This window comes from Colletotrichum godetiae (genome assembly GCF_030913485.1).
Source record: "Colletotrichum godetiae strain CBS 193.32 chromosome Unknown BDP55scaffold_4, whole genome shotgun sequence".
Classification (NCBI taxonomy): domain Eukaryota; kingdom Fungi; phylum Ascomycota; class Sordariomycetes; order Glomerellales; family Glomerellaceae; genus Colletotrichum; species Colletotrichum godetiae.
Window position 1 is genome coordinate 687,598 of NW_026851252.1, and position 26,086 is coordinate 713,683.

General features: G+C 53.4%; 9 protein-coding genes across 9 annotated transcripts; 6 read left to right on the forward strand and 3 right to left on the reverse strand.

Annotated features, from left to right (window-relative positions):
- Positions 1-12: 12 nt before the first annotated feature.
- BDP55DRAFT_723944 (uncharacterized protein) lies at positions 13-2,895 on the forward strand (the record flags this gene model as incomplete). Its single annotated transcript, XM_060578821.1, has 3 exons — positions 13-1,434; positions 1,483-2,818; positions 2,873-2,895. 3 exons carry the CDS (start codon positions 13-15, stop codon positions 2,893-2,895), a joined length of 2,781 nt encoding a protein of 926 aa, XP_060435033.1.
- Positions 2,896-7,858: 4,963 nt separating this feature from the next.
- BDP55DRAFT_261918 (magnesium transporter NIPA-domain-containing protein) lies at positions 7,859-9,780 on the forward strand. Its single transcript, XM_060566344.1, has 7 exons — positions 7,859-8,006; positions 8,108-8,151; positions 8,213-8,238; positions 8,324-8,414; positions 8,470-8,721; positions 8,775-9,066; positions 9,126-9,780. Exons 1-7 carry the CDS (start codon positions 7,990-7,992, stop codon positions 9,613-9,615), a joined length of 1,212 nt encoding a protein of 403 aa, XP_060435034.1. The 5' UTR covers positions 7,859-7,989; the 3' UTR covers positions 9,616-9,780.
- A 935-nt stretch (positions 9,781-10,715) lies between these two features.
- BDP55DRAFT_541771 (40S ribosomal protein S3) lies at positions 10,716-11,667 on the reverse strand (the record flags this gene model as incomplete). The annotated part of the gene is made up of 2 exons (XM_060568252.1): positions 10,716-11,475; positions 11,645-11,667. The coding sequence occupies 2 exons, from the start codon at positions 11,665-11,667 to the stop codon at positions 10,716-10,718; spliced, it is 783 nt and encodes a 260-aa protein (XP_060435035.1).
- A 1,247-nt stretch (positions 11,668-12,914) lies between these two features.
- Positions 12,915-15,367, forward strand: BDP55DRAFT_690275 (protein-tyrosine phosphatase-like protein; the record flags this gene model as incomplete). Its single annotated transcript, XM_060576843.1, has 2 exons — positions 12,915-12,929; positions 13,028-15,367. 2 exons carry the CDS (start codon positions 12,915-12,917, stop codon positions 15,365-15,367), a joined length of 2,355 nt encoding a protein of 784 aa, XP_060435036.1.
- A 1,424-nt stretch (positions 15,368-16,791) lies between these two features.
- On the reverse strand, positions 16,792-18,753 carry BDP55DRAFT_627018 (phenylalanyl-tRNA synthetase; the record flags this gene model as incomplete). The annotated part of the gene is made up of 2 exons (XM_060571698.1): positions 16,792-18,607; positions 18,701-18,753. The coding sequence occupies 2 exons, from the start codon at positions 18,751-18,753 to the stop codon at positions 16,792-16,794; spliced, it is 1,869 nt and encodes a 622-aa protein (XP_060435037.1).
- A 1,265-nt stretch (positions 18,754-20,018) lies between these two features.
- On the forward strand, positions 20,019-23,074 carry BDP55DRAFT_646739 (armadillo-type protein). Its single transcript, XM_060573726.1, has 8 exons — positions 20,019-20,513; positions 20,605-20,710; positions 20,764-20,915; positions 20,968-21,459; positions 21,512-21,771; positions 21,823-21,923; positions 21,972-22,309; positions 22,363-23,074. Exons 1-8 carry the CDS (start codon positions 20,448-20,450, stop codon positions 22,714-22,716), a joined length of 1,869 nt encoding a protein of 622 aa, XP_060435038.1. The 5' UTR covers positions 20,019-20,447; the 3' UTR covers positions 22,717-23,074.
- On the reverse strand, positions 23,075-24,254 carry BDP55DRAFT_646743 (methyltransferase domain-containing protein). Its single transcript, XM_060573727.1, has 2 exons — positions 24,048-24,254; positions 23,075-23,933 (listed from the first exon to the last, which is right to left on the reverse strand). The coding sequence occupies exons 1-2, from the start codon at positions 24,209-24,211 to the stop codon at positions 23,159-23,161; spliced, it is 939 nt and encodes a 312-aa protein (XP_060435039.1). The 5' UTR covers positions 24,212-24,254; the 3' UTR covers positions 23,075-23,158.
- A 316-nt stretch (positions 24,255-24,570) lies between these two features.
- On the forward strand, positions 24,571-25,653 carry BDP55DRAFT_262445 (uncharacterized protein). The gene is made up of 3 exons (XM_060566345.1): positions 24,571-24,961; positions 25,024-25,106; positions 25,373-25,653. The coding sequence occupies exons 1-3, from the start codon at positions 24,723-24,725 to the stop codon at positions 25,540-25,542; spliced, it is 492 nt and encodes a 163-aa protein (XP_060435040.1). The 5' UTR covers positions 24,571-24,722; the 3' UTR covers positions 25,543-25,653.
- Positions 25,535-26,034, forward strand: BDP55DRAFT_627021 (uncharacterized protein; the record flags this gene model as incomplete). The annotated part of the gene is made up of 2 exons (XM_060571699.1): positions 25,535-25,690; positions 25,822-26,034. 2 exons carry the CDS (start codon positions 25,535-25,537, stop codon positions 26,032-26,034), a joined length of 369 nt encoding a protein of 122 aa, XP_060435041.1.
- Between the last annotated feature and the right edge of the window lie 52 nt (positions 26,035-26,086).

Consider the following 26,086-nt stretch of genomic DNA (forward strand, 5'->3'; position numbering starts at 1 on the left):
GTTGTAGCAGGGATGACTGCCGAAGCAGCCCCAGCCTCAACCCTAGGCTCTGAGGGCCAGCTCCAAGAGGAGTATATTGACTATTCGGAGGACGATTCGGCAGCTCCTGCCGTCGTCATAAAAGGCGCCAACGTCACCTCAGTTCCCGCCGATGCCCACTTCGTCGCTGAGGAAGTGGGATACGTTGAAACGAGCACCTTAGAGCCGGAACACCAGACCATCGACGAACATGCCGATGCAGAAACTGATGATGTTTCTGTTGCCGCCGATGCATCGCTACAGCCCGGCGACCTAGACCCCACTGATGGGCTTGGAGTTCATGACCTTGATTCTGTTAGCGCGATAGAAGTTGAAGACTCTTACGTAAACGAAGATGAATCTCTTGCCTACGCCGATGTTGCCGAGCCCGCAGATGCTTTGGTCGCTGTGAATGAGATCAGTTGGGAAGACGGCCCGGCAAACGATGAGGACGTAGCCCAGGACGAAGAAAACGAGGGCGAGGACGACCAGGCCGAGAGCAACCAGGACGAGAGCAACCAGGACGAGAGCAACCAGGACGAGAACAATCAAGATGAGACCCCCATCACCCTTGAGAAAGAGGAATGGGAACTAGTGGAAGAGAGGGAAGGGTTCCCACAAAGCGGCCTGAGCCCCGCGAGAAATGCTGGGGAACAAGAAGAAACGGAAGCCCACGAAGCCGACCAAGAGCTTGCGAATTCTTCAAATAATGCAGACAACTTGGGCGCAAACCTAGACCTGTTTGACGTTAACGATGCCGGTGCTGGTCTAGATGAACAGCAAGCTGTCGAACCCCAAGACGAGGAAGTCAATGACCTGCACGAGATAGACTTCAACGACGGCAGCAACGTAGCAACCGTCGATGCCGTAGTGGACGCCAGTGATACTCAACCAGAGCATCCTCCAGACCTCCAAGAGACCGACGGCGATTTCCCGACGGAGCAGGATGTTGAGGATCATCCAATGGGCGAAGATATGGAATCGCAGCCCGAGGAAGAGCTTGAGAGCATCATGGCCGTTGCCAACGCTGACCAGGTCACTGACGAGGAGACCCCTGATGATGTCGTCAACACCGAAGACTACGACGCAGCTGCTGAAAACTCATCTATCCGCGAGCACGTGGAATTCGATGACGAAGTTCTTGCCGACGAGCGATCGTCTGTATCGGTAGAGACGCCCACTAACGAAGAGATGGAAATCCCTGTCGTCACTGTCTCGTACAAGGGCATCGACTATCCTTTCTTCTATGGGTCCCCGGACAGCCAAGGCAAAGAGTGTTTTTTCAATGACCTGTCTTTATTGCACTGCAAAATGGAGGGCGTATTGGCAGGCTTCCGTCGAGAGCTTGCCAACGAGTTGGGCCCTTTTGACGAGCTTGTGTTTCAAATCGACGAGCTTGGCCTTGAGTTCACCGAAGTAAGTTCTCATCCGCCCAAAACACAAGCTCTGCTAACATGTTCAAAGTCTAGCCAAGCAGAGGTCTTCTCGGACATCACATTGGGCCAGATTATTTCCGTGTTCGACTCACTGGTCAAAAACCAGAATGCCGATGCATCCAAGCCACTTTATGCATACCTGACAACGCGGCCTAATTGCAAGAAGCGCTGGCTTTCGCTCGTTGACGATGCCTATAATGGCAAAGGACTCGATGAAATTAGCTACTATTTCGCATCTCGCGCACAGAGCGAGGTGCCCGAGATCATGGATGATGAGCCTGACCTGATAGGAGAAGAAGATAACGCTGATGCTGCCGCTTGGCCGCAATCTCCCGCCGAGAGCGGACACGGTGAGCACAATTTGGATGATGCCGAAGGCGAGAATGAGGAGATCAACGAAGACGACGATGTCGGCGATGGCATCACTGGGGAAGACGATATCCAGTCGCAGAACGCCACTGGGGAGGATTCCTTGCAGCCAGACGAGAGCGCTATTTCGATGCTGGATGTTGAGGCTACCATGGTTGATACCGAGGCTTCTTTGATGGACGAATCCACCGCAGTTGCAGACATGAGCGTCGTTGAAGACGGCGACGTGGAAGATGTAACGGAGGATCAGCAGCCCCAAGAGAATGGGGAGACAGGTAATGACGACCTTTCTCATGTCACTCTGTGCTTCTACCCTCATTTCTGTCTCTGCGCCACTTGCACTTCGACCATTGTCGCAGACCAGATGGCGGAGGAAGACGATTTTCGGTTCGAGTCCTTGGTGCGAGTGACCAAGGAATCTGCTCGACAGCGAGGGCGTTCTCCCTTCGGCAATTTGCAGTTGGCGCTTCCCGAGGGACTGCTCTCGCAAAGAACATTCCGCCATTTGCAATCTTATTCAGAATCCAGCATCACATTTTCTTCGACTGCAGACGCTGACGCTAGAACCCAAGCTCCAGAGATCGATGAAACCGACTTACTCGCGTTGGGAACTCAGGAAGCGGCTGCCCTCAGCACTGCTGCTGACGCACATAACATATTTGACGATGCAGACGCAGCGTTCATCGCAGATCAGATCGTCGACAACGCCAATGAAAGCTCCGCAGAAAAGGTAACCCCTAACACCAGTGCCACGTCTACCTTGAACGGGGACGAAGAGGTCACCTACGAGAACGAACTTGATCTGAACGCCGACCTACTTGATACCGAGGACCATGGACCTGAGGCCACCGTCGAAGACGATGGTCTAGCAGAGATTGACTGGAGAGAATTTTCCGGGCAAGGGGATGATGAGATTACCGTAGAGTCCCCTTCAGCCTCTGGCAAACGCCAGAGGTCGGATGTGGACGACCTGCTGGATGCTGAAGCTCAACAAGGTACGCGGAAGAGGCTCAAAATATGACGAACATAATGAGCTAACTTTCTGTTAGACGTCAAGCGTCGTCGCCCATGAGCTTTGGATAACATCCCAACTAACCCCTTTTGGTGTATCACTCGACGCGATCGGATCTAGGTCCACTGGGCTTCCGCTTCCCGACGTTGACCAGTCCGGTGACTAGACCAACAAACAGCCCGATTTCATGGCCACCGACATTTCGAAGACGTGGACGATATACCCGGCAAGTAGGGCATCGCAATCGGCGCGACCACATAGCCCTCGAGGTAGGTTTCCTAAATTGTTGTTCCCACTGACTTACAGCTTTCCCAACTTCCAACCATTTCCAGGCGGTGACCTGGCAATTCCACGAACGACATACCCCCAGATACCGTCCTTCCCTGGAGCTTTTCGATACCCCCTCTGTTCTCTTGCGATATTGGTGGATTCTGGCGTAAAATGGGGCTCAAAAGCGATGCGATCACCTTCGTGGTTACGATCGATCTTGTACAATAAGACGTCTCAAGGACTCGAGAGGTGGCCATGAATTTGGTCACCAAGAACGGCCCGCTTAGCAAGGTGAAGTGTATGCCTGCTTTTCTGAAGATACTATTGAGAAAGAGTTGGACGAGATCAACGTCTGCATCCGTTGGGATATCTACTTGATGATCAGCTACTTTGGGACTCTGGCTTGAAGGGAAATATTTCATGACAGCAAGCTGAGGCGTCTGTTTTCTCAAAAGGAGCGGCCTGCATAGTTCTACCTGAGATATCTGACGAAGAACACGCATATTTCATTTTACTTGACTTGGTGAATGTTAACCTAACTTCTGTCTGAGTCAAATGTATCAAGCTCTGCAAGCCATGATACAAACAAGTTGCTGCTTTCGCACATAAACCTCAACCCAATGGGAGAGTTGCGACCGTGAATAGCGACCGTGAGACTAAGCTCATCCAACGTCAGTCATCAAATGAGACTTGTCTAAACGGTACACGTAAATGGTGATGTGCAGGTGAGACCATTCAATCTGACCTGAAAATTAGGATGTTTGCGCCGCGGGTCCCTGCTTATACAACGATACGAGCGTGATTTCAGCAGTCTCTTCTCTTCCTCATTTATTCATCTCATGTTGTAACCTCAGCAGTCTTTCGAGACTTTAAGAGCGCACCTTAGTGGTGTAGACATTCGTGAGTATGGCAGCATGAAGATTGACACGGGGATACAAGCAGTCAAATCCTGGCAATGGGCAGAGCTCGGGCGGCGTTCTGCAAGTAATTAAGAGCCAAGGTAGTAGATGGTCACTGGGAGGGAAAGTATATCACGGCTGGGTGATTTAGCTGGTAAGATTAAGGCCTGTCAGTGATGGAAAGGTTTTCTGAGTTGTTGGAACTTTGAGTGTGGTAGGACGGGCACACAGCACTAATCAACTACGTGGGACTGCCCACCTACCTATATTAAAGACGTCCTAGACGTGTCGATCAGGTACGGAGAGTGATAGAGTTTCCCTAGGTAAGGTGGTCTGCCGTTTGGCCCGCCCCCTTGAACGGGACAAGACGAGGAGCCCCTGCCATTCTTCCTTCTGATTTTTTTTTTTTGCGACAAACGCTCGTTCTCTTCCTCCCGTTCTTAAGAGGACAGATAATGGCAGACTTACGGATAGGTCCCTCCGTATCGGAATTTTTCTTTGGGTGGTGTGCTCGTTTCGACGACCGTTCGCGCTCAATGCGCTCGCTACCTCTGCCGTGGATGCCGCATTGCTTGAGCCCCTTCCCTTACTCCACCTGTCTTCCCCCCCATTCTAGGCCGTTGATTGAAATGTAGGAGGAAACGAGCTGTCAAGTGACGGACGGGTTCTCTTGTTTTAATTGTTTCCCAACGGCTCGGATGGGGGATCCGGGGAGCGAGGAGGAGAGAGGATCTACTGCCACCAGCGATATTGGCAGGGGGAGCGGACGGTATTTCGAATTACGTGAATTGGCACCATGGATATCGTTTGTTACATATGTTGTGCTCAATCCGTATTACCTAGGGCCGACGGTCCCACGTGAAAAGCAAAAGGCGTTGGTCACGAGTTACAGTATGGTATTGCGCCTTCCATTCCTCTTGTCGTGGACACTCTTACCTAAGATATGGTAAGGGAAATCAAGGGTTTGACACGAGAAAAGGCCTTGGAAGGGCTTGGGACGTATGGAGAGGGGACAAGCAAAGTCCCAGTCATCTGCTTGATGGCTATCTGATAAGTGAGCCTGTCGCTCTCTTTTATCTAATTGTCTTTTCCAAGTGGATAAGAAGAAACAGAGGCAGAGAAACGGCAGACCGTCGCCGGCTTCGGGCACTATCGGCAAAGCGGACTCGAGATATTCCCGTCTGCTGAGTGACAGACTGGCAAGATGGGGAGTGACGAGTGACGACGACGGCTACCGCAGTAGGGATGCGCGGTAGGGATGGGCAAAGCGTGAGATGGTGGCTGTGGCTGTTGGTTTAATTAACGAGGGCCGTTTTGGTGGTGGTCGTGTCGAGACTTTGTGAGTGCAAGTGTGGGTTCGGAGGGGGACTGCCAGGACTGGGAGAGGGCGGAGGTGGTGTCAGGGGGAGAGAGAGTGAGAGGCAGCAGTCACCAGTCACAGTGTCATTCGTAATGAACCTGTTTCAATGGGACCCCACATGGGTTGTGAGAGAAAAATAGAAATGCCGATTTCTGTCGTGGATCGGATCTTCGTATGGAGATTTGCAGGGGGGAAAGGGAAGCACTGACTTGTTCTGTACGGATAGTGTCGACTGACGACCGAGAGGGCCACGCCTCCCGCCATTTTTCGTATACTACGTAGGCCCTGCTGTTTGTTCATGGGGGAGAAGGATGATGTTCCTATTTTCTGTACATAACGCTAACGACTTAATGCCATTGGGCGCCCTTTTCACTGAAGGTTGAGTGAGAGTCCGCGGTATTCTCTTCACTGCTTGCACAGTTGGACTTCTGCTGTCTGTTTCGTTCAGGGGTTCATGGGCTCAGCGTGGATCGAGGACGAGACTAACCAAGGTACCGCCCCTCAAGACTGACACTCCAGGAGGAGTCCTGGAGACTTGGGGACACTTTGGGGAGTCTGCTGCCAACCACGGCCCCCTGCGGATAGTGGTGGTGTCCTGCTTTGGCGCCCTTAGCACCCCTGTCAGAGTCGAGTCGAGTTGCGTTAGTAAAGGGACCGTTTTCCAGTTGTTAGCCCCTGCTTGCTACCGCTGCGATGACCTCAGTGATGAACGGCGTTGGTATGGTGACCATGTTTCTAGGTTCTAGGTAGGTGAAGACATCGTGAATATTTAGGGAAGCGGATGAGTGGTGAGATAGGACGAGTGTATGTATGGATAGACATGGGCAGATGAAGCAGAGGAATAACAGAGTTTGAACACATGAGAAGAAACGGTACGGACGAAGAAGCAACCAAGCCTTGGCGTCCCTGTCAGGAAATCGCCTTCCGTCCAAAATCGCATGCGAAGCCTGTTCCATCCTCTCTGGATTTCCGTCCGACATCCGTCCAAGGCTTCTGGTCGTGCTGGTGTGTCCAAGGTGTAAAAGATTCAAGTGTTGGCCACTGGCCTGAATCGCTGCATATCGTATCAATCCAAGGCATGTTTGTACAACATCGTTCGTGGTTTGTTCAGAACTAGACCAAACCAAGTCGGGCCAAACCCACCAGGCTGAGCGTTTGGCGATGACAGGAAATTTTCGATGCTCCCCCGGGCCTCTAGGGCGTGCCCACTGCCAGGTCCAAAATGGACAGCTTGGCCTGGCCCTTCCCAAGGTCCTCTAGCGGCAGTGGCCCCCCCTCCGGCCGGCCTCAGCCCCTCGACCCTCTTGCCTCGAGCAGTCCACAGGTACCTATCTAAGGTACCGTACTGTCTAAGGTAAGTAACCCCACCCGCACTCAACAAGTCTGGCGTCCGCGGCCAAGTTCGTTCCCGTCCTCTCGCGCAGGCCCGTCTGGTATTTTTAGGGACAAGGTCCCGTCACCTCTTGGGTCTGTACCTATGTCCACAGGTACCTCTCGATAGGTACGGAGTACTGACACTACCTTAGCTGTCCGTCTATTCGAGCCACCACAAGTCCACAACCACAAGATCCCAGCTGAATAGCACAAGGAAAAAAGAAGGTAAAGTGCGCTATCGTGAAGAACGCGTACGCTCCAATTTACCCGTCCAGGTTTGCCAAGCAGGAGATGCCTACCTACCTCCATGGACATGGACATTGGGAGCATAGCAATGCCAAATACTCTGTACAAAGTATGGATTAGATACCTAGGTGACCTGACCTGCTTCACATCTTGCTGCAGGGCACCTCTTCAACCCTTCCCAGGGGCCTCTGAAACTCAAACCTGTCCCTATCTGGCTGGTTGGCATTCCTCGACACGCACCTACCCACTGCGAAGTCAGACAAGACCACATTTTTCCTGCACCTCAGTCTTCCCACCACCTTACTTTGCTTGCCTTACCTAAGAAAAGGTACCTATCTACACTACCTTACTCCGTACGGATACCTGACGTACCTATCGACCGACGCAGCAAAAGGTACCTTGCCATTCCGTTACCGCCAATACCTTGCTTGCCTTCTGCATCGCCTCGCCTTACGGTATTGCCGCACGTCGAGAACCCTCGAGAGGTACCTGATCCATCTCACTGCTGTCTCCGAACCTGTCACGCTACGTACCGCTCTCACAGTTTTATCTGCAAAATCCCACGAAACACTCTCCCTCCCCTTTCGGCTTTCCATTTGCGCCAACCAACCATCCCCGACCCCGACACACCTTTCAGTGACACCAAGACCACGACGACTCCCTCGACTCGCTTTGAATCCCCTCCACTCGAACTCGCCCCGACTCCACGACGCACGCCCGCGATCCCATCACGACTGCCCATCTCCCCTCCCTCCTCAACTGCGACTCCCCGACCACCAAGAGTCCCCCGGCTCCCAGATTTCCATGTGTCGCTGCTGACGAGGTTCGACGTTACCACTCCAAATTTCTCTCTACCTCGCCCGGCGCGAGCCTCGCAAGCTCCCCTTCACGGGACACCACACTCTCTACAGCGACCGCATTTGCCTCGGCGCACAACTCTAATCACCACCGACGCTCGTTTTGCTGTCCGTCGCAGTCGACGCGCTCATTTTCTTTTTTGGCAAGATGATGTTGGACGAGAAGTACGTTTGCGACTCGGCCGGCCTTTGGGTCTCCCTCCAGACCCTACTCATACGTCCACCTGGCCTTGGAACCTGGAATCGCTGACAGACCATCCGCGCAGATACATTGGCCTAGGCCTCGCCATGGCATCGAGTTTAGCCATTGGTATGCATGTCCTTCCCACAGTTTCTCGTAGACTACATCGCTGACAATACTCGCCTCACAGGTATAAGTTTCGTGGTTACGAAAAAGGTTCGCGGTTTCCGATCGCCAGAGTTGCCCTCGGCACTAGTTACAATTGACCTTACAATGTACGGGAGCTAATTCTCAACTGTAGGGTCTCATGCAAGCAGAAGAGCGCCATGGTTTCGAGGGCGACGGATTCGTATACCTGAAGAGCCCGGTCTGGTGGGCTGGTATTTCAACTTGTGAGTCTGCATTAGACCTCAACTGAAGGTGACGAAGCCGCTAACACGTGCGTAGTGGTTGTCGGAGAAATCTGCAATTTCGCTGCCTATGCATTCGCGCCTGCCATTCTCGTCACGCCTCTCGGAGCTCTCTCTGTCCTGATCGGTGCTGTTCTGGGTTCCTACTTCCTCAAGGAAGAGCTTGGAGTTCTGGGTCGTCTGGGCAGTGCAATCTGTCTAATCGGCGCCGTCATCATCGTGCTACATGCGCCTCCAGATGAAGATATCCAGACTGTTGACCAGATCCTGCACTACGCCATTCAGCCAGGTATGTCTACAATTATGTACAACAATGCGACCAAGAACTGACCCCTTTGTCAGGCTTTTTGTTGTACGCCTTCACTGTTACCGTCTTTGCAGTCGTCATGATTTACAGAGTCGCACCACTCCACGGAAAGAAAAACCCGATTATTTACCTCTCCATTTGCTCAACGGTTGGATCAGTTTCGGTCATGTCTGTCAAGGCCTTTGGAATCGCCCTCAAGCTCACTTTCGCCGGAAACAATCAGTTCAGCCACCCTTCGACTTATGTCTTCATGATCCTTACCACCGTTTGCATCCTGACGCAGATGAACTACTTTAATAAGGCTCTTGCTCAGTTCCCCACCAACATGTAAGTGAAGGAACGCCAAGTCTGTGATTGCCAAACGGCGCTAATAGAGGACCATATAGTGTAAACCCTCTCTACTACGTAACGTTCACGACCATGACCCTATGCGCCTCCTTCATCCTCTTCGGCGGTTTCAACACTACCGACACGGTCAACACGATATCCCTTCTCTGCGGTTTCCTGGTCACCTTTACCGGCGTCTACCTGTTGAACCTGTCTAGATCGGACCCGAACGGACATAAGTACGTTGCAGGCCGCGGCGGCGACGATGCCACCGGTACGGACATGATCTCTACAATCCAGACTCGTTTGAGTATGCAGGCACGCCGGAGTGGAGATCCCCACCGGATGAGCATTGGCAGCCGCCATGGAGATACAACGGGGCTGATGAGGGCCTACGACGAGGAAGCTGGTGCTGAGTTCGGTCTCACCGACCTGGCCGACGAAAGCGACGACGAGAATGACCACCGTGGAGCCAACGGGACCGCCAACGGCCACTCGAAAACACACAATGAGACAATTGAGCTTCAGAATCAGAGGTCCGACAGATGAGGAACCTGGAGGATGAACCGTCTGTTTTCTAGTTATCGGCCAACGCCGAGGCGGTGATTGTCTTTTTTCTTCGAAGCATTTCTTACCAGGGCCCAAATGGGGGCAGCATTGTACATTTTTCGCGAAAGTCAAATGACTGAGAAGTTTTCCACGACATGATCGGATTCATGAAAGAGGCAAAGACCCACGGAACAAGGCGCGCGCCCCAAGTGAGGGAGGGGAAAGCACCTAGGGAAACCAGAATCGAGCTTTCCCCTGCACTATTTCACTCCTGCCACGGCACGAGGAGTATTCACTGAGCAACGGGAGGGATCACTATTTGGGGGCGTTTATCGGGGTTTCCAATGGGATACTGGGCGTGCGGAAAGCACCTCTTGTTGTACGATTAAGGGCAAGGCGAATAGGGGAGAGGTGTATGTGAGTGTGAGAGAGAGGCATACCCTGGGTTCGCCTGGAGACCGGCATCTTCTGTTCACTGTCCAAAGCATTTCAAAAACCATAGAAGTAGGCCGAGGCCTAGAGCCTCGCGAATTGAGCATCATGGACCGACTGTAGACCGCCATCAGGTAGTAATATGGTGACAGGATTGACAAGTAGCAACGGATTGGATTGCTTTGGTACACAACATGCGCACATGATAGTAACCCATGGCCTTCGCCGTAGTTGGTAGTATCCACCTCCCTTCGAGACCAGTTGTTTGTAGATGACATCACAAGGTGGACACTGCAGATTACTTTTGAATGATTTCGTTGCTCATTTCATGGTTTGTTCTACCATGACAAGCCAGTCGCAACTATCCGAATTCCCTTTCGCAGAGTGATGCAAATGTTGATCAAGACGCCTGAGTAGTTATTCCACCCCCGTCCTCCCTTTTTTGCTGGTTCTTTTTTCGCGCGAAACACCCCGTTTTTTGTATTCCCCTAGTCTGGTATTGGAAGAAAACTAGGATGAACTAGAGACAGAAGCGTGCGACAAAAAAAAAGCAGACTCGAAAAATCCCCCTTTCGCGCTGAACAGCTTTCCAGTCCCTTGTTTTACCATCCGGCGGGGCTGAAAGAGTCAGCCTGCTCGACAGAAGAAACCTGCGGCTGGGCAGTCTCCTACGACTGAGCCTCGGCCTCCTCGCCAGCCTCGGGTTGCTGCTCCGCTTGTTGCGCCTCAGCGGCGGCCTGGGCCTGGGCAGCCTTAGCGCCGTAGTCCTGGGACATGGGCTGGACGACGGACTGCTCCTCCTTGGGCTCAAGGATGGAGACGGCGTCGGGGAGGGTCTTCTGGGGGCCGGCCTTGCCCTCGGGGTCGGAGCCGCGCATGATCTTGACCTTGATGCCGAGAACACCCTGGCGGAGGAGGACGTGGCGGGTGGCGTGGTCGATGAAGTCCTTGGCGGGCTGACCAGAGTGGATCATGAAGCCGTCGGTGAACTTCATGGACTTGGCGCGGGCGGCGCGGAGCTTGCCGGAGACGACAACCTCGCAACCCTTGGCGCCGGACTCCATGATGAAGCGGAGGACACCGTAGCAGGCGCGACGGACGGCGAGACCGTTGAGGAGCTTGTAGCGGAGGGACTCGCACTGGGCGACGGCGGAGAGACCGCGGTTCTGGACCTTTGCGGCGTAGAGGGAGACGGAGTTCTCGGGGAACTTGAAGCGCTTCTGGATGAGCGAGGTGAGCTCGCGGATGCGGCGGCCCTGCTCGCCGAGAACCTCCTGGGTGTGGGTGGCGCGGATGATGATGTCGGTTACCGTGGGGGTGACGCGGACCTCGACGCCGGAGTAGCCCTCCTCGGCCAGCTCGCGCTGGAAGAACTCGTTGAGCTCAGCGTAGAAGACGCCATCGGCGACGAACTTTCTGCGCTTGGAGCTATATGGGAAGAGACGAATTGTCAGTAAAGACTGTTCCTCCAAATATTTTCATCTTCTTTTCTACTTCAAGCATTTCGGAAAATTCGAGATTGGCGAAATTTGGTGACAGGCGGGGGGAGGATCTCGAGGAAATGTTGCATTGACAACAGAGGAAGGACAATTCTTACATCTGAGTGCCTGGAACAGCCATCTTGACTTTCGTGTGCCCGGTTTTGTCGAAAGGGGGGGGATAGTTGGACGAATTGTTGGAGTGTCGACGGTTTCGTTCGGCGGAGGGGCGGAAGGTTGAGAAGTGAGGTTGTTCGAGTAGTCCACACTTTGCCCAATCGTCAGTGCCCCGGGATCGATTTTGCGCTGCAAAAATTGAGCAAATTCTGTGTGCCCTAGAGAGGCGGGCGATAAGGGGAAGCCTTTGGTCTTTTGTGGTCTGTGCTCTGTTCTTATCGGGACGCGCCAGTGGACCCCATTTGCCAGCTGTGATGACCTGTCAGGCGTAAAGTGCATTTCCCCTCGTCTGGTCAGCAACATCCATACATACCCCAGTCGAGTGCTTTGCACGTGCTGGACAGAACCAACTGGCTGATCATCGGGACATCGGGAGAGAGAGCTCCGTTGGCCGGTAGTGGGGTTTCAAGGGGCCAGCTTCGGCTTGGTGGGGACCAGAGTCGTGGGAATTTGGAGGTCCCCTGTTGGGTTGCAGGCTTGCAGCGTGCTGGCCACGACAGTGACGGTCACAGGGGAGTTGAGAGCGTCAGGTGGGTGACATTTTGATGCTTGGGATCCAGACCAAACTGCGATTTATTACCAAATATTTTGCTGTCTGGCCTGTTGGTGGTGTCCTGAGCAGGTACCTAAGACTTAACATGACACTCATCAGATGGTATTCACTAGGCATTCCATAATCCTACAAGAATTCAAATTCTGTTGGAACAAGGCTTAGGTACGGAGTACACCACGCAAGCTTGCCGGTTGCTGGAAGAGAGCCATCAAGCACTGCCTCTGCAAACCGTGACGTCGGCTCTCTGCTCTCAGCCCCGCGCTAAGCTAAGGGACCAGGTAGATGGTGCGGATCAGCCGTTCCTCCCCTTCCTGCTGCTCCTGCTCTTTGCGACTGCGCAGCAACAAAATCAACCCCAGACAGCCGACCTCCGACCTGACAACCGCAACCGTCCCTCCCCACGCTACCTGACCTTGCCTCCAAACCTTACCCAGCCCAACCCTCCGACCTCCAACATCGTGTGGTTGCATTGATTTTCTTTGGCCTCTTCTTTTCCCTATTCAACCTCACTACCTCACTGAAGTTGCGCGGCTTTTCTGCTGCTCTTCTTCCAGTGAACTTATTCACCTACAAACACCCACGTCCCGAGCCTTCCGCATTTGCGCGCGGCCATGCTCCAGTAGCTCAAAGAAGCATCATCTTCCACATTGCACTTCATCATGGAGGCCAGGAAGGTAAGCTATTTGCCCTTTCTACTGACTATTTTTTTCCTTACTATGCAAAACCACATGAAAGAGGAAAGGCTGACTATGGTGTGATTCAAAAAATACAGGTAGTCGAAAACGTCCAGTGCATCAACGGAGGACTCACCTCGGTCGGCACCTTGCGCTTGACCGATTTCCACCTCGTCTTCTGCGCGCCACCTCCCCCTCCCAAGAAGCAGACCGCCGACCAGACCGATCAACCTCCTCCAAAACCTCGAGAATCATGGATCACCTATCCTATTCTATCGCAGTGCATACTCCGACTTATGCCTCCAACGCATGGCATACACAGCTCTATCCGCATCCGCTGTCGCGACTTCATCTTTGTCACATTCAATTTTGAAGACAACAATGTTGCTCGAGACGTCTTTGAGTTTGTGAAGCTCAGAACTTGCAAGCTGGGCACCATCGAGAGGCTCTTTGCTTTCAGTCACAAGCCCTCCAAGGCCGAGCGACAGATCAATGGCTGGAGCGTCTACGATCCCAAAGCCGAGTTCCGGCGTCAAGGCATCAGCGAGAAGTCATTGGACAAGGGATGGAGACTCACCAACATCAACAAGGATTTTACTTTCTGCGACACTTATCCCGCCGTTCTGGTGGTTCCCTCTTGCATCTCAGACAACGTTTTGAAATACGCCAAGGAGTATCGTTCTAGACACAGAATCCCGGCCCTGAGTTACATTCACGCAGACAATAACTGCACTATTACGCGCAGCTCACAGCCTCTTTCAGGCATCACTAGGAAGAACAATGTGCAAGACGAGAAGCTGGTATTGGCTTCGTTTGCACCTATCATGCCCCGAAGTAGCATTGATCAAGACCAGCCTCCCCGCCTGAGCCAGTCAGACATCTCCGAAAAGTCATCTACGGATGGAGAACTCTCTGAGCAGATTGCCGCAGACGATGAGCCCAAGATGTTTGATGAAAACGGCAAGCGCCTCATCTACGGTGCCCAACAAGCCAACATGATTGTCGATGCCAGACCTACTGTGAATGCCATGGTCAATCAGATTGGAGGAATGGGTTCTGAGCCTATGGACCGCTACCCAGGTGCCAAGAAAGCCTTCATGAACATCGAAAACATTCATGTGATGAGGAAGTCGTTGGAGAGCGTCATGCTATGTCTCAAGGATGCTGACCTGTCTCCTCTGTCCCCTGATCAGAACGCCCTGGCTGCCACCAACTGGCTGAAACACACGCAAGCTGTTTTGAATGGAGCTGATATCGTCGCCAAGCAAGTATGGCTGAAACAGTCACACGTCCTCATTCACTGCTCCGATGGCTGGGACCGAACCAGTCAGCTTAGCGCTCTTGCTCAGATCATGCTAGACCCTTTCTTCCGAACTATTGAGGGATTCATTGTCCTCGTCGAGAAGGACTGGCTTGCCTTTGGCCATATGTTTAGGCTTCGATGTGGCCACTTGAACCACGAGGACAACTTCAAGGTCCAGAACGACTCGATGGCAGGCTCAACTATTCAGCCTGGAGAAAATGATGGCCGCGCAGATGCTTTCCAGAACGTCTTCACTGGTGCGAGGCAGCTGTTTAACCCCAGCAAGGAAGACAAGGCTGAACTCGATGCCATCACCGAAGGTTCTACCGGAAAAGTCGCCAAAGACGAGGCTACTGTTCCTAAGATGGTCAGCCCAGTGTTCCACCAATTTGTGGACTGCGTCTACCAGCTTCTTCGCCAGAACCCGACCAAGTTTGAGTTCAACGAAAGATTCCTTCGCCGGCTTATCTACCATCTCTACTCCTGTCAGTATGGTACCTTCCTCTACAACTCCGAGAAGCAGAGACACGAGGCTCGTGCCGCTGAGCGCACTTCTTCGGTCTGGGACTATTTCTTGTCCCGCAAGCCAGAGTTCACCAATAAGGACTATGATCCGACCTTTGATGAGTATGTCAAGGGCCGTAGCCGCATCATAGTACCTGACATGAGCAACATCCGCTGGTGGCACCAGCTCTTCAACCGGACTGACGAAGAGATGAACTCACACCTCAACGCCGTGGCGACCGCTGCAGCCAACAGAGCTACGGCCATGAATGAATTGCACCCAACTACGGAGGATTCTTATGCGAATAGCCAGCCTGGAACCCCGCCCCATTCTGCCGCAAGTCCCAAGCCGCCATCTCTCCCTACCAGCCAGTCGGTTATGGGAGGTGTGGAGAATACGCATACCACGTTGACGCCTGATTATCAAGAGCGACAGGCTCCAGTTCTACGCCGCAGTGTGTCGGCCGAGAACTCCAATACCTTCAGCGCAGTAAGGGATGGAATCGCGGGCTTAAACATTGGCAAAAACGTCAGTGGGATGCTCAACAATCTGGCCGGACGCAGTGCCAGCCCTGCCTCCACTTCAAGGGTTACAAGCCGCAGCGAGCAAGAGCTCAGAGAGATGACATAGGGCGTCATGTTCGAACGAATGCACGAAGCGCCTTACACCGTCGAGGTGACTAGCGCTACAATGAAACTCGACGCCGAGCTCTTTTACCAGGAGAACTGGGCTGACTCGACTTATACGCTTAGCAACTGGGGCGATTCAACGGTCTGGGAATGGGGTACCAGAGCCGTTGCCAATGTCGCCACCCTTAGTAGAGATTGGTCAAACTTGACCGATGGCTTGGCCGAGGACATGCCTGATGGAGATGCTTGCGCTGACGGTATCCCCCGCGACAACGATGGCGTCTGTGTCAATGGAGATGCGTCAGCCGACATCGACGCCAGTTCCGACACGTTCTCTATTCATTCTCTCGGCCGTGTCTCGACGGAGGATGTCGCCGATAACAGCAACTTCATTTTGGTGAACTCGAGCACGGAGGACCTTTCGGCTGAGAATGGCGGATCTTTGGTGGACTCAAGCATGGAGGATCTGTCTGCAGCATACGGCGGATCTGTGATCTCCAGCCACTAGCCACACAAGACTTCCTAGTTCGATATTTCAGGAGCTTGGCATGGACTTGATGCATTTTCATCTCACGACTACGAAGGGCACGAAAGAAATGGGGTCTCTCAGCAAATGCAAGTCAAACACGTTTTTCTCAGAGGGAACGACTGATTTACGGCTTTTCATGATAGCGAGCCGGAGTTTTGTACAAGTACTACGACTTTTCTTCTTCTTTTTGACGCTTTCGCCCCTTTTTTTTCTCGATCTCCGTCATGCTGGATACCCAGCAATTCGTTTCCCCTCGCTCTACTTTTCGGCGTCCAAGAGGTGTGGTTAAAGAGAAACTTTTTGCGTCCAAGACTGGGAAAGGGTCTAAAACGGGATATGGGGATGAAACGGTTTCGTTGACACAGCAGCAACGCGGTTTGGAAGGGCAAGAGAAAAGTTTGGGTGGATGGAGTTCACGCGCAGAGAGTCGGGAGAGACACAAACGGAAAATGAGAGACGAGAGATGGGATAGAGATGGAGAGGCTTGGGGGTCCGTCATATAGATCCACTTGGCTTTTCGAACTCCTGTGTACTCTCGATTCCATAATTCTAATCAGTCTGAAGCTACTCTTCGTTCTCGTGATGATGTACTATGTGCTCTGGAGTGCTCGCGTGATCAGGTCGTCGTAGGTGTACGTAGCGCAGAGCTTCGGTACGCAGTAACTAGGTTGCGACAGTTTCTTCTTTTTGTTTGATCTTTTTTTATTCTTTGGTGTTAATTGCTTCATCTGCCTTAGCTCGCCTAGTGCAAAGAGCAAAGTCTATATCCGACCGCCTTACGTCTAGCAAAGCCTTTTTCCACGGTTTTAAAAAAACAGTCCGTAGCCATTCGTCATGCCCATATCCCATCATGCCTCGTCACTACAAGAAGACCTCAAGGTTGATCTCAAGGGTGCTCACAGGGTATCTGTCGCGTAGATTAGTATCTGATGGTCTAGCTTCGGGGTCAGAATAGGGGACGGGGTGGGTGGATAATACCTCAAGTCAAACTTCTCCAACACGGTAGGGTGCAAGATGCCGAACTCGCCGATGCGCGCCTCCTTACCACCCAGACGCAGGTAGATGGCGGCCGCGTGACCAGCGAAGAAAGTGGGCTCATCAACCTCCTCGATCCAGTAGCCGTCAGGCTTGCTGGGGTTCTCGACGACCTTGAAGTCGACGCTCTTGCCTGCCGTCAGACCCTCCTCGTGGGTGAGGAAAGCTGTACGGAGCATCAAGAGGACGCGGTCGAGAAGACCGTGAACAACCTCGAAACCGCTAGTCTTACCGTACCAGGCAGCAGCGAAGTGGCGCTCGTTGCGAGCCTTACGCTCCAGTGACTCGTCCTTGAAAACGACATCGGCTGACTCGAAGATCTTGATGGGGACGCTGTGCTTCTTATTCTCGCGGATGGTCTTGAGAAGACCAGGGACCAGGGATGTCCGCACAACCTGGTACTCGGCGGTCTTGGGGTTGGCAAGCTTGACAGCAGTCTTGCCGTCGTCCTTGCGGTTCAGCCAGCCGAAGTTCTCGTCGTGGCTGCACAGAATCAGAGGCATAACCTCGCTCCAACCAGACATGGCGGCCTCTGTCCGCACAATGTCAGCGAGCTTGTTGATCATGAGAGGCGCTCCAATGGTGGCGCTCTTGTTGGGAGAAGATCTAGGGAGATTGTTGTAGCCGTAGCAGATGGCCAGATCCTCCATGACGTCGCATTGGTGGAGCACATCGGCACGGGTGACAGGAATTGAGACGCTGAGGAGGTTGCTGTCCTTGTCGGAGGGCTTGGCGATGTAGGCCATCTTGTTGAGGAGCTGGCACATCTTCTCGGGGGTTTCACTGAGGCCAGTGCAGGCGTTGAGGTAGTCAATCTCGACACTGATCGTGCGGGGGGCGAGGGTTGGTGTCGTTCTTGATGCGCCGTTGTGCTCGGAAACGATCTTTACGGGCTCGACGGTGAAAGGCTCGGAGCAGTACTGCGAGAACATTGTGACCATCATGTCGCAGACAATATCGAGCTTGGTGGCGTCCGTCGCTGTCATCTCAATGAAGACATTCTTGGTGTTGACGGTGATCTTGGAGTGGTCGCCGTTGATGATGGGCGGTAGCGAACAGACGACTCGGTTCTTGTCGTAGATGACAGGGTAGACGGGAGAGTCCTTGATAATGTGCAGGTACCTGCCGAGATGCTTGTCACTCTCGTAGAACTGCATCAGCTCCTCGCCGTTCATCTCCTTGGTCTGGTTCAGGGGCTTGAACTTGATATCCTTGGCCGGCAGAGCCTCGTATGTGAAGGGACCTTCTATCGTGTCAAGATCGTGGGTTCCAATAGCCACCAATGTTCTTTGTCTCGCCAAGTTCATGTGCAGCTTGTCCTGAAGGCCGATGAAGGAGTCGTAGCTCTCCTGGGTGAACTTGATGTTTCTGAGAATGGCACCAGCGACGAGGGGTCGAATCTTGCTCGTGTCCTGAGCCACGGTGATGACGGAGGCTTCGGGGTTCTTGGGCTCTACGACCTTGTAGTTGGGTGCGGCGACCTTCTCCCTGAAGATGTTAAGCATGAGCGCGATACCCTCGAAGCACAGCATATCGTATCGGTTGGCGGGGATCTCGATCTTCAGCTGGGGCGGCTCCTGCACGCCATTGACAATCGGTCGGTCGTCATTCTCGGTGTCCTCGTCGAGTTCGATGCCGAATTCGAAGCAAAGGTCTTCAAACTCTTGGGTGGTGAAGCTGTGCGGGTGACGTTCAGCAAAAGGGAGTCTGGGGATGGCGGGGTCGAAATGTGTAGATCGGGGCGGGCGGTGCCAGGACGGCGCAACTCACTTTTGGCCCAGGGCCTTGTACAAATCGTACTTATTGACGGATATGGTAGGCATGGTGAGAATTGGCGAGAGTCTCTCGAGGATGTAGAGGTCCGGCTATCGTCAGGGGCAGGAGAGGATTCAAGCAATGGTCAATTTCCGTCTCCAATATGGCCTTGAGTCACAGAAATTTTGGGGACACTCGGAGATGAAGCAACTGCATGCACGCATGGAAGGTTCGCCGGGGCGGGATGAAGTTGCTGCTTTTAGAGGTCTGTGGGAGTCATTTCGGCTTCATCGCACCTATTGGAGGGGCTGCGGGGTTGAGGGGCAGCAAAAGCAGCGGTCGCACTCGGCATCTTAATTTTCCAGGGTCCGATGTCAGAGGGTGGTCCGTGCCAAGCGAAACCGGGACGGGCAGCAGTGCAGCAGCGCAGCAGGAGAAATGGAAGCCATAAATCACCCATATGCCTCTTCGGTGCAGGCCTAATGACAGCTGGCGGCCAGTGCACCCAGCCGTGCGCACATTCCAGCTACGAGATGTTTCGCCGCTGCTGGAAAGTGGAAGGGACTGGAAGGGACATGCCATCGACACCTGAGCTGTTTGTTCGTGACGGGAAGGTTTGACAGGTACCTCACTGACAGCTCATAGCTACCCAAGTCGAATACTTTGCTGGTCGAGATTCCGGCAGTGCAGTGAGCGCTGGATCTTTGTAATCACAGCCATGCCTACCCAAACACTCAGATTCGGAACAAGATAAAATATGAAATAGCTGTCCCATAGCCTCCCCCTCCATGAATGTGAGGCGGTGCGTACCTAGGTAAGGTGAGGTAGCTTAGCTGCATGCTGAATGACCCCTCCTCGGCTGGTCACCTGGGGAACATCTCAGCAGGCCAAGAAGGAATGAAGCCGAACTTGAAAGTTTAGATGCCTTAGATTAGCTGTTTGGAAGTGCTATGGTGCTGATTGCATTGATGACAGAGGACGAACAAGTTCCAAAGAAACATGAGGAAGTTGGGTACGCAGACGAGGGCAGGAGGGTTACGTCAGTAGGTACCTACTGCAAATCCGCTCTTCAGCTGTTAAGATGCAGCAGCAAGCAGGAAGCAGCAAGCAGGCAGCCCCTCACCAGAGAGAAAGAGCACCTCCTCCTGCACCCCTGCCTTACGACCACCAAGAAGTTCCAGGTACGTACCTTTCCTCTGGTACACCTTGCCTAAGGCGGTCACAGATACAGGCTCTCGTAGGCGCCTGGAAATGCAGTTGCCCATCTCCTAAGGACTGAGGTGGCCACCACAGCAGATAATTTAGGTGCGGTAAGGTAGCCCATTTCTGGTAGGGTGGGACAAGACTAGGAGGAGCAGAAGCGAAAGTCGACCTCAGAAACAGCACGTCAAACTTCCCTTCCCATGCCTCGTGCTTCCCACTATCTATCTCAAATCAACACCCGACCACGCTTCTCCTCCACTACTGCCATACGAACCTCACCACGACAACTAGCTGTGCCTTTCGCCAACCTGACGTCGGATCGCTGGCATGGTCTGCATGCCCGCAACCTCCTGATAATATCTGCCATACCACTATCCCGGTTGCGTCGTCTCAGATTTTAGAGCCCCCCCAATCCCACAACGACCGCCGCTCGCCCTCAACCAACCCATTGCATCACCCGCACGCGATCCACTCCGATCGCTCACAACCACGACGTCGACTCTCCTGAACATCAACCGACCCTCCCATCGATAAACGCGCCTGCGCAACCTCGCTCGCCATGGCAGACGCGCCGAATACCCAGGACGAGCTCTACCCCATCGCCGTCCTCATCGACGAGCTAAAGGTATGGCGGTGACTCTGCCTATTCCAGCCCACCCCCGACGTCAGCCTTCACCCGCCAGCGCACAACACATTGCTAACCTTTCGCGATCCAGCACGACGATGTCCTCCTACGCCTCAATGCCATCCACCGCCTCTCCACCATCGCCCTCGCCCTGGGCGCTGAGCGCACGCGTGAGGAATTGATTCCCTTCCTCGACGGTATGTCTTGCGCATCCATCCCTCTGTGAGCCAAAATCTTAACTTTCAATCAGAGTCCGTCGAGGACGAGGATGAGGTGCTAGTCGCTCTCAGCGGCGAGCTGGGCAACTTCATCGAGTACGTCGGAGGCGCCCAATGGGGTCATGTTCTCCTCTCCCCCCTCGAGAACCTCGCTGCCATCGAGGAGCCCGTGGTGCGGGACAAGGTAGCTATCGCCCCCTGCTCCACCCGAAAGTCATGTCGCCTAATCAAAACAGGCCGTCGAGTCCCTCAACAAGATCTGCGAGGAGCTGTCCTCCCAGCAAGTCGAAGAATACTTCATCCCTTTGACCATCCGACTTTCAAAAGCAGACTGGTTCACCTCCAAGGTGTCTGGCTGCGGTCTCTACACATCGCCCTACAAGAAGGTGTCCCCGGGCATTCAAGAAGACCTCCGAAAGCAGTTTGGACAGCTTGTTCACGATGAGACACCTATGGTCAGACGCCAAGCAGCCACTAACCTGGCAAAGTTCGTCAAGGAGATGCCGGCCGCTATTGTTGTTGAAGAGATGATACCCCTTTTCCAGCACCTCGCCCAGGACGATCAGGACAGCGTCCGCTTACTTACCGTCGAGATCCTCATTTCCATCGCCGAGGTCGTGCCCAAGGAGCAGCAGTCGAGTCACGGTGTTCTCCTCACTTCTCTGCGAAACCTGATCGAGGACAAGAGCTGGAGGGTTCGGTACATGATCGCGGACAGATTTGAAAAGGTTGGCAGGAATCGAGAAGCTCGTTTGGAGAGCCACGCTAATACGCGAACAGATTTCCAAGGCTGTTGATGAGGAGGTCGTCTCAAGGGATCTGGTGCCGTCTTTCGTGAAGCTCCTCAAGGATAACGAGGCAGAAGTCCGGACCGCGATTGCTGGACAAATACCTGGATTCTGTGCTCTGGTTGACCGAACTGTTCTCCTGAATGACATCATGAGCAGCGTGGAGGATCTCGTTTCCGACACGTCCCAGCATGTCAGAGCTGCTCTCGGTACTCAGATCAGCGGCCTTGCGCCCATCTTGGGAAAGCAAGAGTAGGTTCCATAAGCGCTGCGGTCTCGTCACAAGTGACTAACTTGCCACAGGACTATCGACCACCTTCTGCCCATGTTCTTGCAAATGCTGAAGGATGAATTCCCCGAAGTTCGCCTCCACATCATTTCCAAGCTTGAGCTAGTCAACCAGGGTATGTGCAACTTCCACGGATAAAAGCATCTTGCTAACTGTTTTGTAGTCATCGGAATTGATTTGCTCTCCCAGTCTCTTTTGCCCGCCATTGTGCAGCTTGCCGAGGACAAGCAGTGGCGTGTGAGACTGGCCATCATCGAGTACATTCCCCTCCTTGCCAGCCAGCTCGGAGTCAAGTTCTTCGACGAGAAGCTGAGCAATCTCTGCATGAGCTGGCTGGGCGATACCGTCTTCTCAATCCGTGAGGCGGCGACACACAACCTGAAGAAGCTCACCGAGGTCTTTGGAGTCGAATGGGCGAGTGAGGCGATCATTCCAAAGGTTATGGCCATGGGCAACCACCCTAACTACCTCTACCGAATGACAACCGCCTTTGCTATCACCGTAAGTCATGTATCTCGCATCTGCAATTGTGCCAGAAATGCTAATGATTGCAGACCCTGGCTTCGGTTGTGAGCCTTGATGTCATTGCTGACAAGATCCTGCCCATGTTGGACAAGCTCGTCGACGATGAGATCCCCAACATTCGCTTCAACGTCGCCAAGACATATGGCGTTCTGATTGACGTCCTTCGCCGTTTGCCCGAAGAGGGTACGATTTATTCCCTGGAGAAGGAGGGCGGCGCCTTCACTGCGTCTCCCAGAGGCATGGAGCTGATCCAGACACGCGTCATCCCTAAGCTCGAGAAGCTGCAGAAGGATGATGACGTCGACGTGCGGTACTTTGCGACAACGTCTGCGAACCAAGTGTCTGGACCTTCTTCTGGCGAGCCTATGAATACATCACCATAGATGAGAGACGTAATGAAGCAATTCCCAATCTTTTTATCAGGACCGTCCCAAGACTATTACCTTGCATGCTTCGACCAAACGCTACACGGTGTTGGGTGCTACTCCGGTTCGCCTGTCAGGCTTTACAGAAAAAAAAGAAGACCAACTAGAAAGAGAGAGGCGAAGTTTTCACTGGCGGTTGACGTGAGGAGAGACTTCTCCAGGGACACGGAAGCACCCATAGATGGGGCACAATGGAGAAGGCGTGTGGTTGAGCGTAGGTGACGTTGCTTGACATTCCCCCATTAAAGAAAAACATTGTATGATACACCAGCAGCCGTCAGAAGAGACACGAGATGCAATAACGAAGAATGTTATCTAGTGCCGTTGTGACTAACGATTTTGTGTGGGGTATCTTGAAGGTCTTGTTATTCGTCTAACTCATCGTCGCGTGATGCTCTTGCTACGCCTGCCTCTGGAAGCACAAGCTGCTAATGGTCTGGCCTTTGGCTCCGCCAAAGGTGAAGCTAGGGTAGTCCACCTTGCCCACAGCAACAAACTTGCCCACATCTCCCTCGTTAGAAGGGCTCTCGAACCATTTCCTGAGCTCCTCCTCTGTCCAGTTGCAGCTCGTGATGAGGAGCAGGCCGCCAGGCTTGACGAGGCGGAGCGCGCGGCCCCTGTACCCCTCGCAGATGCGCCGGCCCTGCGCGTCCTTTTCGTCGCTCAGGCAGATTGCGTCAAAGGTACCCTTGTCGAGAACGACGTCCCATCCGTCTTTTTGGGGTCCGTTGAGCACGATTTCCCAGGGTCCGTTGAGGACATCCCACTCCTCAAACTCTGGCTCTCTGGCGTCCGCCTCGTCGTCCTCACCCCCGGCGGGCGGCGCGTCCGACATGTCCTCGTCTTCCTTGGTAGCAGTAGCAGCATCTTGCTGTCTCTGCGCCGCGATCCGGCGCGCGAGCTCAACGCTCTGCGGGGCGTAGTCGACGCCCAGGGCGCGGCCGGCCCAGCCTTCGTCGCGGAGGGCGAAGAGGAGGGAGCCGTTGCCGCAGCCGAGGTCGAGGAAGGTGGCGTCGGCTTGGCGGAGAGAGTGGTCGAAGGGGGCGGACTCTGTGAGGTCTTCGAGGTAGGTTAGGAGCTTGGACTCGGCGTCCGAGTCGTCGAACCAGACTGTGCCGCGGTCTTCTGGGTTCTGGGCATTGTTTGTGAGTTCGGTTGTGTAGAGGGTGGCCCAGCTGTTTTGTGATTTGGCCGTTAGTTTAGTGGTCTTTACAAGGGGAAGAGGATGTAATTTCTGTTTTTCGGTAGCGCGCAGGGGGAATAAAGAGTGGTAAGTTTGAGTGACGAACTATTCTCTTGTTCCGAGCTTGGAGGGCTCCAGGTGTGCTGGGGTGGATGCCATTTTGGGTTGGTGGTGTAGTAAGGTGAGGTGATGCCAGGACCAGACTCTGAAGCGTCGTGTGGTATCTATATAAAAGGGGAGTCTTTGTGCCGGGAAAACGACGATGTTCATCTGTCACTCAACCAAGTATTTGGGAACCGAATTTGATGCCATCGCGAAAGAAGTTTGGCGGGGTGTTGTGCCGTTTTCGACCCAGAGTAGAAGGCGGTGAGGTGTCTTTTCGCTGGTGGTGGGGCCCCCCACTTCCTTGTCCTCTCCGGTATTCTGCTCGAGGTGCTGGGGATCCTTGCCCTGGCAATGGAGGGGTTGATCGGTAAAAGTTACGGTCGGGTCAATGGTTCTGGCATCTGGCAGCTCAGCTCAACATTGGTCGGTTGGGTGAACTGGGGAGTAGTAAACCCCAAATCCAAAGAACGTTATGAGCGCACTTGCGGGGTAGGATCTGATGAGAGAAGGGTATGACTGATTTGTATTTGAGATGAATGAATAGTCAAATAGCACTTCCTATCACAATGTATTGACTACAGGTAGCTAGCTCTACCTATCTCTTCTTCCCTGAGGATCAGATCATCCACTGCGAGGGACGATAATACAGTAGAGAGTAAGGTACAGTCGCGAAGCCATGATAGAGAGAGAGAGAGCATTGACGTTTCCGAATTGGTTGGTGCGGTGCAAAGAAACATACGTAATACAAGGTACACCAGACAAGCTACTGCACCCACACGAGCCTCTCCTTCTCTTCCCTTCCTTACCACAGGCACTTTCACCGCAAGAAGCAGAATGCAAAACCGTTTCGAGGGCAAAATTGTGCCATGTGCGCCAAGGGGGTAAGGTGGATTTGTACACATGTAGAGATCAAAGGTGAGATAAAACAATGCACTGCTGTAGGCGATGATGACTGAAGGAGAGATAGAGAGAGGTAGGTCTGTGTTACAGGGAACCCGCGTGCCTGGTGACTCCCCCCTCCGATGTTGCTCGCCCGTACAGAAGAAGCATCGCCACACAGGTAGTATTTGCTGTGATAGTTTTTCGTCTCATTCATCCAATGTATAGAGAGCACGACCGCGCGCTGCTGACAGAGAGGAGGGGCTTGGGGAAGGGGGGAAAGAAAGAATGGTGACGTTTCGTCTGGTGTCGTGAGGCTCGTTCATATACAGAGACACAGCGCAAATCGTCAAACCCGACGCCCCTTCTCTCCATCCACTCGTTCTCCCCTCCTTCGTGGCTATCGCCAACTTTTAGAGTCCTTTCTAAAAACCGGTAAAAGTCCAGGCCTCGACGCTCGCTTAATCACGCGTACGACAATCAATAATCCAAACCCCGTCGCGGACTTCTGCCATCCATCGATCAGAGGCAGAACCGCAACATCAACTCAGCTGCCGCACCTTTTCCGCGGCCCAAGGCTACTTACTTTTCGTGAGAACAACAGCAACCATGTATAACTCCCACCTCCTCCTCAGCTTCGTCCTCTTGCTTTTTGTAGCCTTCAGCGCGAGCGGCGCCGTCGCCCCGGCACACCACAACGACCGCCGTCAAATTCATCTCGCAGCGCGGCAGACGTCAGGCCAAGAAGAGACCAGGACCAGAGGTGTAAGTCACTTTGAAGGCAATCGCGGAGCAACATAACGATGATTGAATCCCCCCATTTTGTCCTTACCTTTGGGCTAATGTTGGTTTGTGTTAGACTTGTACACAGATGAGCAACAAATGCAACTTGACAGGGCGAGATGCCCAAGTTTGTCCGGCGGACTACAATAGAGTCTGTAACACCCTCCTTGAATATCACGGATGTAGCAGTATCTCCAGTTGCAAGAGCTGACATCAACCCGCAGTGCCCCTTCGACGGCGCATCGTGTGTCCTGATCGAGCCGAAGGGGGATTCGAGCCGCAAACCCGAAGTGCGTTGCGGCTATCTTGGCAGCACGAGGTCGTGAATCAGGAACGGAATGGTTGTGAGGAACGGCAAGAAAGCAAGCAACTTGTGAA